Here is a 15,414-nt window from a genome sequence, read left to right as displayed (position 1 = left end):
ATACTGTGTGCAGGGGCCACTATAGGGCATAATACTGTGTGCAGGGCTTACTAAGGAACATAATACTGTGTGCAGGGGCCACTATAGGGCATAATACTGTGTGCAGGGCTTACTAATGGACATAATACTGTGTGCAGGGGCCACTAATGGACATAATACTGTGTGCAGGGGCCAGTATGGGACATAATACTGTGTGTAGGGCTTACTAAGGGACATAATAGAGTGCGGAGGAGGGGGTCGGTAGAGGTCGTCGGGGGGGCATGTCAAAAGTTTGCCACGGGGCCCCGCCATTCCTAGTTACGCCACTGTATACAGTCATGGCAGCTTTGTGACTCCCTCCCAGGTTTAGGGGACCAGTAAGTAATACATTAGGGAAGAGGTTATCAGTGAATGTGCAGCCCTCAGTTACCCTAATATAGGGGGTATATAATTTACAATATTGGAGGGAATGTTGTAGACATGTCACACACCAATGCTACTATCTTTTAACCTTCAATACAATCATAGTATGAAGTCAATCTGAGAAACAAAACCTAGAGAGATTCAATAGGCAGCGAATCAGCGAGCACCAGACACGCTCGGGTCCTTCTGTGCAGCAGGGGGCGCCCAACAATGCTATCTTGAAGAGAGAGGAGAGCCCAGGGCGCCGCCACCTAGCAAGTAGAAGTAGAGGAGCTCGTGGACTTGGCTCTGGGTGTCACAGTGTATCATGGACACTGCCGGGAAGGTGAGCTGTCTGCGGGGACTCAGCGGCTGGCTGTGCGCTGTCAGAGGGTTGTAATGGCGGCAGCGCGCTGCTCGTTGCTCGTGCACTTGAACTTGTCATATTGTTGTACTGTTCAGTAGGAGATAAGGGCTCAGCTTAGCGCGGTCTTGTGTCTTCTGTAGTAACGTGTGCAGCCTCATGTACTACAGTCCTGGGTTATAAGGTATTGGGGTGTCTGCTGCACCGTCACCCTGTGTCTATAGAACGGCTACAATGTGGCTTATCTTACTGTGGTCATATGATGGGGGTAAGTGGTCACCATAAGGATGTCCAATTATTGTGCATTGTATTATGTAATATTACATTCACCCTATTACTGAGAATCTACCACTGCTTCTAAGCCACTTATATGCTGTCACATAACTGTATACAGCTGAGCTGTTTGGTACACCTGGGGCACGGCCATACCTGCCAGGCACCCATTTATACCTCTGGTCTTCCTATATTGGCAAGGTGACCGAAGCCGAAAATGAGTGTTCTGGCAGATGTGGCCACACCCTGGGTTTACCAAATACTTCATTCATACAGATTAAAAGCTGATTTCTTGGCTGCAAGGTTATGACATTAAGCAGCCCGTACAGCTGTACATAAGTAGTTTAGAAGACCTTTTGCGTTGGTAGGCCCTATGGACATCACCATACATTTTCCATATGATGGTTAACATACGGACCTACTCATTTCTGCGCTCGATACACATTGTCATGTTTTTCACAGATCCATGTGGGGGGAATGTCTGTCCTGCAAGAACATCTCCTATTCTTGTTTGTTTTGGCAATTGTGACTTCAGTTCATCATCTGCAAGCTTTTTACTTTTTTTTTTTTTTTTTTTTTGGTTAGAGTTCTATGATTGTCTGCTTGGTTTACTTAATAATTTATATATCTGTTCTGTCTTTTTCTAGGTTATTAAATGTAAGGCAGCAGTTGCCTGGGAGGCAGGAAAGCCTCTGTCTATTGAAGAAGTGGAGGTGGCACCGCCCAAAGCTCATGAAGTGCGCATAAAGGTAACCTTTTGTATAGTGCCCTCCACTTTTATAGCAATAAAACTGCAGTGTGGATAGTTTCATGTCTTTTATAGAGAAAGAAATACGTTGTTATATTTGTTGTAGTCTTTTATTTCTTTATAGCTTGCTGTAGTTGTATGTGTGTTAACTTAAAGGAAGACCACACTGTCTGTATGCTGAAATGTAATCTACAGTGTGCTGTGAATCTGTCCAGAAAAATGTCAGATAAAGAAGTTCTGAACTTTCAGAATAGATCACCTATTTACAGAAAGTATCTAAGCGGTGATCTCTTGCGCACCTTTCTGAATAGGCCATGCTTCTGCTCCTTTTTTTTTTTTCCTTCTGAATGACTGAAGAAGGTAAGCTAAAAACAGCACTTGGTTATATCTGGCAGTCCAATAGAGTTGAATGGAGCACAGGCACTGCTGTATTCAGATGGGGTTGCGGGGGGGCGTTTTTTCACGAGCACAGGCACTGCTGTATTCAGATGGGGTTGTGGGGGGGCGTTTTTTCATGATTGGTGGAGATCCCAATAGTCATACCGCTTTGATCAGACACATATCAGCTATGATCTATGGATAGGTAGTTTGTAAACTTAGCACACATTTATTAAGTTACTACAAGTAATGTTTAGGGAATTAATATTAATAACGCTGTTTGTTCTACATAGATACAAAAGTGAATCACAAAGATGTTAATAGGATTTCCAGTGGTAATGTTCTTTGCTATTCATTAATCCTTAACAATTGACTCATGACAACCATGTAAATGTTTGTAGATCGTGTCCACTGCTGTATGCCACACTGATTCCTATACTTTAAGTGGTGCTGACCCTGAAGGATGTTTCCCAGTGATTCTTGGCCATGAAGGAGCTGGAATTGTAGAAAGTGTTGGAGAAGGTGTTACAAGAGTTAAAGTGGGTAAGTACAAACTGTGACCTGAAAAATTTGAGAAAAGGTGTACAGCATGCCAGTGTATGAAGCTGCCATTCATCCATTGGGAGTGCCTATACATGGCAGATAGGTTATGTGCCAGGATTGTGTTATGTTTCAGAATATTCTGCAAATCATGACTGCATCACTAAGTGGGAAAACAGGGCTGAATAACTGAGCAGCCATCACTAAAGAAATACAATGGCCTGTCAGCAGTTTGATAACCTAAAACTGAAGTTTCAGCAGAGGAAATAAAGTATTATCCAGTGCACTGACTGTCCAGGTCCTCCTGAGCAAGTGTAGTTTTTAGTAGTAGCTTTTCTTCCTAGATAATAGATGGAAGGCTCAGAATAGGAGACAACCTTATAACTACCCTATGAATTGAAGACGTCCTTATAAAGAATTTGGAAATAGATTTGCCTGTTTTCTGGGTAAACTAGATAATGCTTTCTGTGCTTATAATAAAATGTAAGTACTATTCCCAGAGCAATTCTGACATCTACAGAAGAATGTATTGGGCAATGCAGAAACCTACTGGCTGTAGGTGTTAGATTTATATTGTGCGCCTGAAATGTACAGAAATGCATGTATACATAGGACAGTCTACACATGCAGTGTACAACCCCTCTACAGTCCTGTTTTCTGTTCACTATGTCTGTGCAGACCAATGTTTGTACATGCTTAGAGACTGCAAAAGAGAATTACACAGGATTGTACTCCTAGTCGTCTCTGAGAATGCCAGATTTATTGCATAGAAAAAAATAATAATGATCAGACACCTGGTGTTTTTGCACCGCCCATGCCACTTTCCTTATAACTGGTATAAATGATGCAGGAATTTATGCCAGCTATGAGCTGGTATAGATTTTACGCCAGACACATAGCCCTGCAGAGAGTGAACCTCATTTATGAGGACGTGTGTGTGTCTCATCATAAATGTGGTGCACCCTCCGCACTGGCAGAGAGGATATGAAGACGGGTGCTGGATACACCAGTCTTCACAAATCTTACCCAATGTATTCTGAAAACAGCCATCACAGATCAGCAGAAGTTCATGTTGACATTGATGCTTGTTTAGATGGAAGTAAAATACAGAGCTAGAAGCAGTCTTGTATGAATTTGTAGTAACTTAGTATTAAAAACATTTTTAAAAGGCTACTGTGTATGATTTATAATATTTTTTATTTTTTTAATCTTTCAGGTGACCGAGTTATTCCTCTTTATATTCCTCAATGTGGGGAATGCAAATTTTGCTTGAACCCCAAAACCAACTTATGTCAAAAGATCAGGTAACTTTTAGCCTATGAATCACAAGGGACCCTCTTGCTATTCATTGAAACTCACTATTGACAAAATTATGTGACGTTATATGCAAGTTGTTTAAGTGTTTCAGGGACACTCTTTGCAAACAGGTACATAATATCGAGCACACTGCCATGTTGTTCCCTAGACAAACATTAGTAGTAGTATGGCGCTCACTGTTGTAGGTTATGTCACTCAAATGTGGGTCAGAAGGATCGTTTTTGTCACGGCTTGCATGAAAGTCTACATTTACTATGTGCAATTCCTAGTGTTGGCTGGGGTGGTATAAAGGAGGCCACCTCTGGAGTGATGGCTTGCATTACACGATCTAGCCGTCTAATGGAAGATTCTGCGTTTCCATTGGTCCACGTTAGAATTAAAAGTTTAGGGAAGGCCTTTTCTGTCGCAGCACCCCAGTTCTCAAAGCAAGGTCCTTAAAGGCCTTGTTTAAAGAGGACCTTTCACCACCTGGGGCATATGTGGTTTTATATACAGCTAGAAAGCCGACAGTGCGCTGAATTCAGCTCACTGTTGGCTTTCCCTTTTTGTGCCCCCGGTGTTGAGCTATCGGTGCCGGTACCGTAGCTTTTCACCGTCAGAAGGGCGTTCCTATAATGCCTCCCTCCCCTCCTGATAGTATTTGTCCATAGACTAGTACTAGGGGGGCATTCCGCACCCCTAATATAGTTGTGGTGATTAGATAGCAACATGTTACTAAAACACATTATGTGCAAAATATGTAGCTTGGTATGAAAGGAGGTCTCCAAGCAGGGACACTGTTGTAGAAGGTGATTAATAAGTTTTGTACTTTTTATTTAGTTTTATTTATTTTGCTACTTCATGTCATTATTGCTTATCTCACAGGATTACTCAAGGTCGTGGATTTATGCCTGATGGAACCAGCAGGTTTACCTGCAAAGGAAAGCAGATTTTCCACTTCATGGGCACCAGCACTTTCTCTGAATACACAGTGGTTGCTGACATTTCTGTTGCTAAAATAGAGGACTCTGCTCCTCTGGACAAAGTCTGTCTGCTGGGCTGTGGTGTTTCAACTGGATACGGAGCAGCTCTGAACACTGCCAAGGTAGTCCGATTTACAGTAGGATGTTGACCCTACCTTTTTAGAATCCAGATTTATTTATTAAATTGCCAGTCAAGCTTTTTCTTCAGAATTTCATGTCTGTTATTAAATGGTTTGCCACAAAGGACAAGTCATCACTCCACAGCCTAATATTATACTAGAGCATGGGCTTCTGAGTCTCCCCTTTCTTCACACAACATGGGCATGCTGCCATTTCATTTAAAGTCTATGGTAGTGAGTATAATCACCCAGGGCTTTGCTTAGCAGCCTTCATCAGTTCCTTACTGTGATGAAGCTGCGAAGCTCATGTTTGGTCACCAGTCCATTCAAACATGATCACACCTTTAAAAACTAGATGACAATAGGGTAGATGACAATGATTTTGTGAGAAAACCTCTTGAAAGATGTAATACAAGTGTTTTTTTGTTTTTTGTCAGAGACTTTAAAAACGAAAACAAGCATTCTCTACTCTCCAGCTGGGAATCCAGTTTTGAGCCTCTATTTGGGTCCCTGGTCTCTGAGTTTCGGCTCGCATGTGATCTATGCATATCCAGTCAGTAGTTGAGCATTGATACTCATTCCAATACAGCATCGCTGCTCAGCACTGAATGGATGACGTGATCACATATGGGCAGACCTACAAAACACTGGGGATCGAATGGAGAGACTGCTGGATCCCACCTGACTGGAGAGGTTAGTATGTATATTCATGTTTGCATTTTGGTTTATAAAATAATCCTTAGCAAACATTCATGAAAATTCCATTTTATATCTTTAGGATAGTTTCATAGTGTCTTTTGGAATGTCACTGATAAAAAAAAAAACACACTACGTGTATACTACACTTATTCCTTCTCTTTGTATATGTTTTAAATCCTTTTCCCTTTGTTCTTTCCAGGTGGAGCCAGGATCTACCTGCGCAGTATTTGGTCTAGGAGGGGTTGGCCTTGCTGTCATCATGGGATGTAAAGTAGCTGGTGCCAAGCGCATTATCGGCATTGATCTTAACAAGGAGAAGTTTGAAAAGGCCAAAGAGTTTGGAGCTACTGAATGCATCAGCCCCTCTGACTTCAGCAAGCCAATCCAGGAAGTTCTAGTTGACATGACTGACGGAGGAGTGGATTATTCCTTCGAATGCATAGGAAATGTTGGCGTTATGGTAATTACATAGCTTAAAAAAAAATGATTATTTTGCTTTCTGTCCAACTACATAGGGTTGTACGTTTTTCATAAATGACTCTGGCTCTAGTAGACCCAGACATGCAAAACCTGCACATAAGAACTTAAAGCGTACCCCCATTATAAAACAACTTTTCTTAAATGAATAGTACACGTCGGTATAAGAAACTGACTGAAACTGTGCCTATTGAAGGATGCACACAGTTGGAGTTAGTGGAGGTAGTGAAATATCTCCTTTAAATAATTCGTAAGAAGCCTCTTAAGGAACTCATTGGCTCACATTTACAAAAAAAATGTATATATATATTGTAAGTTTGTGGCACAGAGTTAAAAAGATTGTCAAAGACTTCATGCTAATGACCTCATATCAATTAGCTGTTTTCTGCACTTTGCACAATGTGACCTATTCTAAGGATACATAATTTAATATGGATTTTGGGGTGTCTACCAGCATGACAGACCTGCTGGGTCTTCGCTATAAGAACTGAGCTGATATGCTACTGTTCTCACCTTTTAACTGAGCATCCTATGGAGGTCTCAGGTACAGTTGAAAACTGCAAAAATCAGAACATAGTGTGAATGTTCCCTTGAGGTTTTATATGAGCTTGTACTGGACATAATATGGAATACAAATACATAAAAATAAAGAATAAAAATGCATCGCCCCCATGAATGTAAACCATTGCCATAGCCATATGTTTGCCAATAGACTACACATTACATATCTAAACAATTGACACAATCTAGAGAACTCATTTTAGTAATACATTTTGGTATAAGGGAAATAAATGACGGCGAGCCGGACTGCTGTTTTAGAAGTTACAAAGAGATACCGGCATACCCCATTGACTATGATGGGGTCCATCGAGTGTCTGGTGTTTCAAAACTGAAACTGGCAGAAGGAAAGTCCTCCTCCGTGCATGACTTTTCTCTTTGCTGATTTTTGGCAGTTTCGGCAGTGGAGTCTCCAATAGAGACTCAGGCACAGATGTGAACTTGAAGTTTAATTGATAACTGATATGTGAATAACCAAAACTCAATGGTATATAAGCAGAGGGAGTGTCTTAAAATGAGTTATTCATTATTCATAGTCAAGGTAAAATGCTCAATTAATTGAGATCTTTATTTAGGTTCTAATCTCGAGGCCCTACCATATACCCTAGGGCTATATGAACTCTCTGAATTACACACAATAAGTATGCCTTTTGTGAGCTCTTGTAAGTTTGCACCTTGTTTTTCTTTGTTCCAGTTAGTAAATTTGGCCTGAACGGCTAGTCTAATAAAACCGCATCTCCTTTTGTCATCATGTTTAAATCTGACCAGTGAATAGAAATGGTGCAAGAAATGAGAACCCGTGCATGTGCCGGGTCTGTGGTTGAATGGTATGGATGATATGCCTGTGCCTTCATGTCCCATTTCAGTCGGTCTGTACTATAATCACATTCAGATATCTGGGTTTCATGTGAATGAAATGTTTTGGGGGATTTTTTGTGTGTTTTGAGATATTAGCTTTAAGCTGTTTGGTGCAACGAGGGCATCTCTGTTGTTGTCATTGCAGCAAAGAGCTATGCTTCCCAGCACCCAGTCCCTCCATCTTTGCTGTGACTAATATGTACACTGCCTGGAGTCAGTCATAGCAGGGAGTGAGTATACCAGTGAGGCCTTTGTTGCACAGCTCTTTAGCATATCTGGCTAATATCTCGGTGCAAGGTACTGAACAGGAAGCCAAAAAAATGATTTTATTTCTGTGAATCTGTTTTCTCCCTTGTAGGGACTGTTTTGGTGACACTCACGTAAAAGTGATTTTGACAGTGTTTGTATGGTGACACCATAAGCTGTGCATGGTATAGCTTGTGTGGGTCACTCTCTTATGAGCTGCTCTTCTTTCTTTTTTGCCTTAGAGGGCTGCATTAGAAGCTTGTCACAAAGGCTGGGGTGTAAGTGTCATTGTGGGGGTAGCGGCATCTGGACAAGAAATTGCAACTCGGCCTTTTCAGCTGGTCACTGGACGGACGTGGAAAGGAACAGCTTTTGGAGGTGAGCAACACAATTTGGCATCTTATACAAAAGGGCAAAGATGCCTGACGGTTTAATGACTTATGTGACTAGATGTGATATGCATGTGGATCTTCAAGTAGTTATTTTGCATTTGTTTACAGTCAAGTAACTTGTGGCTCTTACGCAATAATCCCCTGGGTGAAGTCTCTTGGGCATCTCAAGTCTGTAAATAAAATAATGGAAGTTTCTACAAACATTACTATTTTAATATGCACAACATCTTAAACATTTTTAATTTATTTACAATTGCCTTGTTTTGTATTTTGTTTTTTGTTTTTTTTAGAAATTATTATTGTTCATAAGATAGATGGGTTAAAGCAGTGAAAACTTAAAAGGGATGGGTTGTTTGGGGTGTGTCACCCAGGCTCCACACCAATCAGCTGTTTCATCTGCTGGAAACCATATACCTGGTATATGGCTACAACCAACTCTGCTTCTGTTTGTTTTCTGCCGTTTCCAGGAATAACTCTTTATTGTACAGCGCTCTATATGGTGCATACAGCTTTCTATCCAGGAACCTCTACTCCCATTAATTGAATAGGAGCAGAGCTAGTTTCAGATATATCCCTGGTATATGGCTTCTGGTGGGGGAAACAGCTGATTGGTTAGTGGTCTAAGAGTCAAACTCTGATCAAGCTCATGTAGGCACGGGATAGGTTATTCAGTGTTCAACTCGAAGTCCTGGGAACCCCTTTTAGTCCCATGTTGCAGAAACAAAGCTTTTTATTTTGCAGACTTTGCTGTGTTTGTTTTTTTTGTTTTTTTTTTGGAGTCAGTCAGGTGTGGATTCAGTAGAAGGTAGAAGTATAAGAACTTCCTATACATTTCCTATTCCTTTTGCAACCATTCTTGGCTTTGGCTCAAACTAAACGCAGCAAAATCTGCAACAAAAAAAAGCTGTGTTTCCACAATGTGGGGCCTTAGTCTTAAGGCTATATACACACATGGCAGACTTGTTGCAGTAACTGTTACTGAATGATAAACCTATAGACCATGCAGTCTAACTTTTTATGACCTATGAGTTGGCTTGGTTTCTGCAGAAAAAAGTGTAGTTTTGGTACATTTTTAGTAGGAAATCTGACCTTATACGTCCAATTAAAAGACTGAATAATTTAAGCATGTGTGTCATACTTTTCACCTTTCATGTACTATCCCTTTCCTTACAGGTTGGAAGAGTGTAGACAGTGTCCCCAAGCTGGTTTCTGAATACATGGCTAAAAAAATAAAAGTTGATGAATTTGTGACTCACACTTTACCCTTCAGTTCAATAAATGAAGCTTTTGAACTGATGCATACTGGGAAGAGGTAGGTTGAAAACGCTTTCATGTATGAAACATTGTGAAACACTGTAGTTTTGCTGAAACATATAGTTTTGATTTATAAGACTTGTCTGAGTTGCACCTACTGTAGGGTTTAGAGGAGGAAAATAGGAAATAAATATTTTGAACCAAACTGTTCAATGTTCTGAACGAATTCCTGGCAACCTCTTTAAAGAGGACCTTTCATCAGATTGGGCACAGGCAGTTCCATATACTGCTGGAAAGCTGACTGAATTCAGCGCACTATCGGCTTTCCCGATCTGTGCCCCGGTAAAGCACTATTGGTCCCGGTACCGTAGCGCTTTATAGTCAGAAGGGCGTTTCTGACAGTCAGTCAGCAACATCGTTCTCCACAGCAGCGCTTATAGCGCTGTACAGTGTGAGTGGGGAGGAACACCCCCTCCCTCTGCTCACAGTGCTCGTCCATAGACGAGTATTATCAGGAGTGGAGGGGGCGTTCCTGATGGAAGGTCCTCTTTAAGTATAATGTCTCAACACAGTATAATGCCCTCTAGTGGCCCCTTCATACAGTATAATGTCTAACAATAGGCCCTACACACACTATAATGTCCCATAGTGACTCCTCCGCACACTATAACGCTTTATTGTGACCCTTTGGTATTCTTTATGAATTTTCAAAAAAATTTGGGTTCAGAAGAGCCTAAAATTTTTGGAGTTCACCGCCCTATGAAGCATTATTATACTATGGGGTCTCTTCAGACACCAGAGTATACGGAGACCCAGGGGAGGTGATTAAACATGAAAAAAAAAAAAAAGTCCCATCTCCTGGGCTTCTGCATTGACTTTCCCTGCCTCTTCTGATCAAAGAAACTTCACGAATGATGTCATTTTGTCGAGGCCTGTGATTTGGCCTCATTGGTCGTGTTGCCATTATGCCACAAAATGATGGTGATGTAACCCATGTGACATTACACCGGCGTTATTTTAGTCCACATCAATGTGACCGCCGAGGAACAATCACAAGCCTCAGCAGTTTGTTTTTGTTTTTTTTTTACGGTTTTATTTGTACCCCTATAAATAAATTGTAAATTACCAGCATTTGTATTACAGGCTGCAATACAAATAAATGAGTCAAACATGGGAGCCTCCAGTAGGCTCCCATCTGTCATATCAACTAACCGCTGACCCTGGATTTTGTTCCAGATACTGCTGGTCTACAGAAAAACGGCACTTCGGTCATCTTTGACTGAGGCACTGGAGGCCTTAATGCCGCTGATTACTGCAGGCAGTAACGCTGGGTCTTTGCCGTGTAATACACCAGACACATGGTAGCCACTCGGGTATTTAAATATGGAGGCCGTTCAGGAGCTGACATCCACTGTAATAGTACATCGGATGTCAGGAAGGGGTTAAAAGGGATGCTTTGGATTATGCCTACGGTACTTTTCTACAAGGCTGTCTTGATAGAATTGTTCTATGTGTCCTTTGATCAGTGGACTAACTTGTGTGTTAACCTATCAACCTAAATTGATAACTTTAATATGTTTTTATTCCTTACAGCATTCGTAGTGTTCTGAACTATTAAAGACCCTGGAATATGAGACTACAACCCCATTAGAATGAAGGCATTAGGTGGTGTACACAATCTTATAAACTGCTAAGAATTCTGGTTTCCATGTTAATCTAACCTTCACTGTTACCTTCCTGCCTAACAGCAGCTAGTTTTCAGGCTGCCATTTCTAATTAATAAATATATTTTGCTGTCTTGATTGGACTTTTATTCTCATATGTAACTTCTACCATTGCTCTGGGATAGGACAAACCTATGAGTTAAAGAGAATCTAGTTGAAACTCCCTTTTCTGTCCACAAAACATTTTTAGTTTCCACTTTATCTAGAGGTCATGTGGATTCTATTCTGTAAAGCCCCTGTCTGACCCTGGCTACCTAGGCTTTTTTTCAGGGTTGGGGTGTCCAATCATATGGACTTCTTGGGCTGGGGCCCCCACGTTGTGTAAACACCACAAGGGTAAAAAAAACCCCACAGCGTTTTACAGTTACTGTGTAAAGGATGCTAGAGCATTCCCACAGTGTAGTAAAATCATATCTATTTTAGAAATCTCAGCATGTCAACTATACCTATGGAAACGCCTGCATTTTCCCTATACATATAATTGAAGCAGAAAGTCTGCAGAGGAAACTCTGCATACTTTGTGAAAAGCGCTGTTGGAAAAACATGTCTTGCCACTGTCAGGATGCTGTGTGAGGCCTTAGCCTTAAATGGGTTTTCCTATCTGTTTCAGCATCTTTGCCTGCTGTCTCGTCTCACTTCCTGTATTCTTCCACAAGGTGGGGGGAGGCAGCTTTGACTGTTTAATGAACAGGACACTATGAATCACAATATAGACTTTGCCTTTACCATGAGAGATTATTTATGATCACTGGAAATCTAATATAAATGTAGATCAAATATGCACAGTAAATGTATATTACTTTTCATGTCTGTATAGAACATTTACCATGCTTCTAGAGAACAGACTGTTATCTGTCTGTTTGCCTGGAAACTCAAAGCTAACACAAATTGCAGTTCACTGAGCTGATAGTCTTGTAGACAGAGCTGTATATAACAATGAGAGCACTCACCCTGCCTCAGAGAGCAGTGACTCAAGTCATCCATCCTGTCTTGTCACATAGAAACAATGGGAGAATTAATTTCACAGAGCAAGCAAACAAAGCAGCATTGCAAAAGCAATGTATATAGGAAAGCTCTTGAATTTAGATAAGCTAGCATTATATATAGGATCCTTGAGAAGCGAATACCCTTTTAAGGCCACGGTAGGTATCAGGTTCTGTATATAACACTCCTGTCTGTGCAAGATTTGATATTCCTCCTGTGGATTAGGGATGCTCCCTCACAGATCCTCTATCATTGGACCTTGAAACAATGGCACTTTTAACTCCTGGTGGACAGGGTCTTGCCACAAGAAATCAGGATTAGCTAAGTGGAGGATGGGTGTCCCCTGTATTACTTCCTCTAGGGATCTGTTGATGGCAATTACAACCTGAATCAAAATTGTGTGTAATTGGGCATTTTACCACGTTCACTATTAATGACTATTATATGCCATTCCTCCAGAGTGGATTATAATAAAGGTGAAATGAGTTGTAGCCCATTTGCTCCTATTCTAATCCAACCTCGTAATTAACGATATCGGCATCTGCCAATACACTTGAGTACTGTTGAGGCATACATCTTGCTTTTGATGCTCTTGCTCCAGCATTGTCCTTCCCGGAGGTTTCTATTGAAATTTTGCGCGTGCGCAATAGGGCTCCCTCCGGAGCGCTACTGCACACGCTCCAGCGCCAGCTCGCAATATTCCCTATAGGAAAATGGCGCCGGAGCGTGCACAGTAGCGCTCATGGAGAGGCCACAACTTGTTCAGTTGTCACCCTGCTTCTCAAATAAGGAAGTGAGTAGTACTGGTTGCACCACAGGGAATGGTGTTAGCACCAGTTCTTTACTTGGCATATACATCAGACTTTCAATATGATTCTAGCTCATGTTTATTATTGTTTGTTTTTTTTTTGCAGAAGTTTTCTGATGATTCAGCTGTGATAGGTTGTATACATTATGGTAGTGGTGAGGACCTTCTCATAATGGTGTACTTAGAACTTACCTTGAATGTGGCCAAAACTAAGGAAATTCCAATAGACTTTGGAAAGGCTTGCACTAATATTACATTGGTCAGCATCAAGAAGTAGACTGGGCTAAATCATAAAAGTTCTTGTGTGTGTATACCTGAACAATAAACTAGACTGGATGATGAAAAGGTGTTTCCCCTCCCTCCTCCCTCCATTCTGCGCCTCACTCACCCCATTGTGCAAATGTGGGCAACACGGGGGTGGAGATGCCTTTGTCTGACATATTTATTAGAACTCGCCACTTTTCTGTGAGAGTTAAAATGGCCCAAGCCTCTTCATAAAGATAAACCAGTCATAATAAATCTGCCTGTGTCTCCAGAGGTATTCACATATCTGTAGTGGAGTGCATACTAAGGACCTATAGTGCAGCCTTTGCACACACAGTGTGGACATGTGCATAATACAAGTATATGCTAGTATAATACATACTATTAATACATACATAATACAAGTATAATACTAGCTTAGTAAAACAATTTTACTACCATCGCATGTACAATTTTTGAAAGTGGACTTTGCCAAAGTATGATAGTACAATAAGTACCCTTTTTAAGCTTATCTTATAATGCATGTATAATGTACACTGCAAAAAAGAGAATTGTTAACTTTAAAAGTCCAAAATGTTTATTCATACAAAAAACTTATGTAGTAATTAATTAGTGAATGTTTACTAGTAAGATGGATTCATTTGAAACCAATGCCATAAAATTTGGACTATGTATCGCATCCTTTATCCTTCATGGTTTCTGCAAACAGCTGCAAGGTTTCATTCTCTTCTGGCCAAAAAAGTATGAATGTTTCAATGCTGAACATGTAACTAGACCTGTAGATAAGAGAGACAATATCTGAATAGTAGTAGCAGGAAAACATTTACAGCACTGAAAAAAAAAAAAAAAAAAAAAAAGTTTTTCTTGTTTTGAAGTTTATTTTGTTTTCAAGACCTTTAGAGAACATTGATATTACTTGTACTTTTGATGAAATGTATGTGTTTAACTTTTTGCATATAAAAAAAAAATTAAAACACATTTGAAAAAGGAAGAAATGTATTAAAAAAAAAAAAATCTGATGAGAAAGTTTCCATTCTGTTTTTTTTTTCTCCACATGAGGTGGATGCAAATGGAATCCAGATGGAGGCGGTACTCAATCTGCTTCATTCACTTAATGTCCATTACGCTCATCCTATTAGTGTAAACCCAACTGCTGTAACCACTGTTATTTGACATTGGAGCACCATTTTAATGTGCATTGCTGTTGTATTCATATGGAAATGATGGGAAAAGTACTTGTGTAAGTAACTTAGCTTGTCTGGACTTTGGTCTCAGCTTTATATCCCTGGGGACAGCACTTCCACCCCTAATTTGCAATGAATAGCTAAATAACAGAGGCACATTTGGAAACTAGTGTGATGTTGTTAGAAGTATGTTCTATATGTTCTGTTCTGCTTACTTATTCTGCCTGCCTACTTACTTGCTTACTTATTATTATCTGCCTAGCAACAGTGAGGTAGTAATGGAGGAGGAGCTGACCTTAGGGGGAAGAGTTATTAGACACGGAGCGATGATGATGGAAGCATGGAATAAAGGGTTCTGATCTACAAAAGTAACCATCTCATAGTGGACTTATTCCAGAAGACCTGCATCCTCACTACAACTAGAATTTTCTCTAAGGTACTAGATTGGGTTTATATCCAATTTACTGCTGACAGACTCCCTTTAATAATCGGTATTTCTTGATTTAAAGTGAAATGTACCAACTTGCTGACCTCATGACATGCAACGCATACCTCCCAACTGTCCTGGATTAAGTGTTACAGTCCCGGGCAGCAATTCCTGGTTTACAAGAATAGTTCTCCCTGCTTCACCAGTCTGCTCCTGTCTCTACTCTGGGAGTAGTAGATGCCATGAAGTTACATCACTTACATTGTGCCTGCAACTCCCTGAGGCCACTGGACCCAGAGACAGAAGAGAAGAACAGCAGGGAACAAAGAGCAGTAAGTATTAATGTTTTTTTATGTTTGTTTAGTACCAGGAAAGGGATATAATAATATGAGGGCAACTAGAGGGGGACATTAAACTGGAGGTAGTTGGACGGGAACATTAAACTGCGGAGTGAGAC

The 15,414-nt window shown here is 40.6% G+C and overlaps 2 protein-coding genes across 2 annotated transcripts in view; one reads left to right on the top strand and one right to left on the bottom strand.

Moving 5' to 3' along the window:
* Positions 1–619: 619 nt before the first annotated feature.
* LOC142217533 (alcohol dehydrogenase class-3) lies at positions 620–11,368 on the top strand. Its single transcript, XM_075285819.1, has 9 exons — positions 620–727; positions 1,666–1,767; positions 2,546–2,687; positions 3,901–3,988; positions 4,866–5,085; positions 5,981–6,241; positions 8,163–8,298; positions 9,486–9,624; positions 11,160–11,368. The coding sequence occupies exons 1-9, from the start codon at positions 710–712 to the stop codon at positions 11,182–11,184; spliced, it is 1,131 nt and encodes a 376-aa protein (XP_075141920.1). The 5' UTR covers positions 620–709; the 3' UTR covers positions 11,185–11,368.
* Positions 11,369–14,013: 2,645 nt separating this feature from the next.
* Positions 14,014–15,414, bottom strand: part of LOC142189629 (complement C3-like) — a 91,846-nt gene continuing 90,445 nt past the window's right edge. The window contains exon 41 of the mRNA XM_075262235.1: positions 14,014–14,122. Within this exon, the coding sequence (XP_075118336.1) occupies positions 14,014–14,122 (109 nt within the window). The remainder of the gene's footprint in view (positions 14,123–15,414) is intronic.

Source organism: Leptodactylus fuscus, chromosome 1 (genome assembly GCF_031893055.1).
Source record: "Leptodactylus fuscus isolate aLepFus1 chromosome 1, aLepFus1.hap2, whole genome shotgun sequence".
NCBI classification, from domain to species: domain Eukaryota; kingdom Metazoa; phylum Chordata; class Amphibia; order Anura; family Leptodactylidae; genus Leptodactylus; species Leptodactylus fuscus.
The sequence above is the reverse complement of the archived record's forward strand: the minus strand, read 5'-3'. Positions and strand labels throughout refer to the sequence as shown.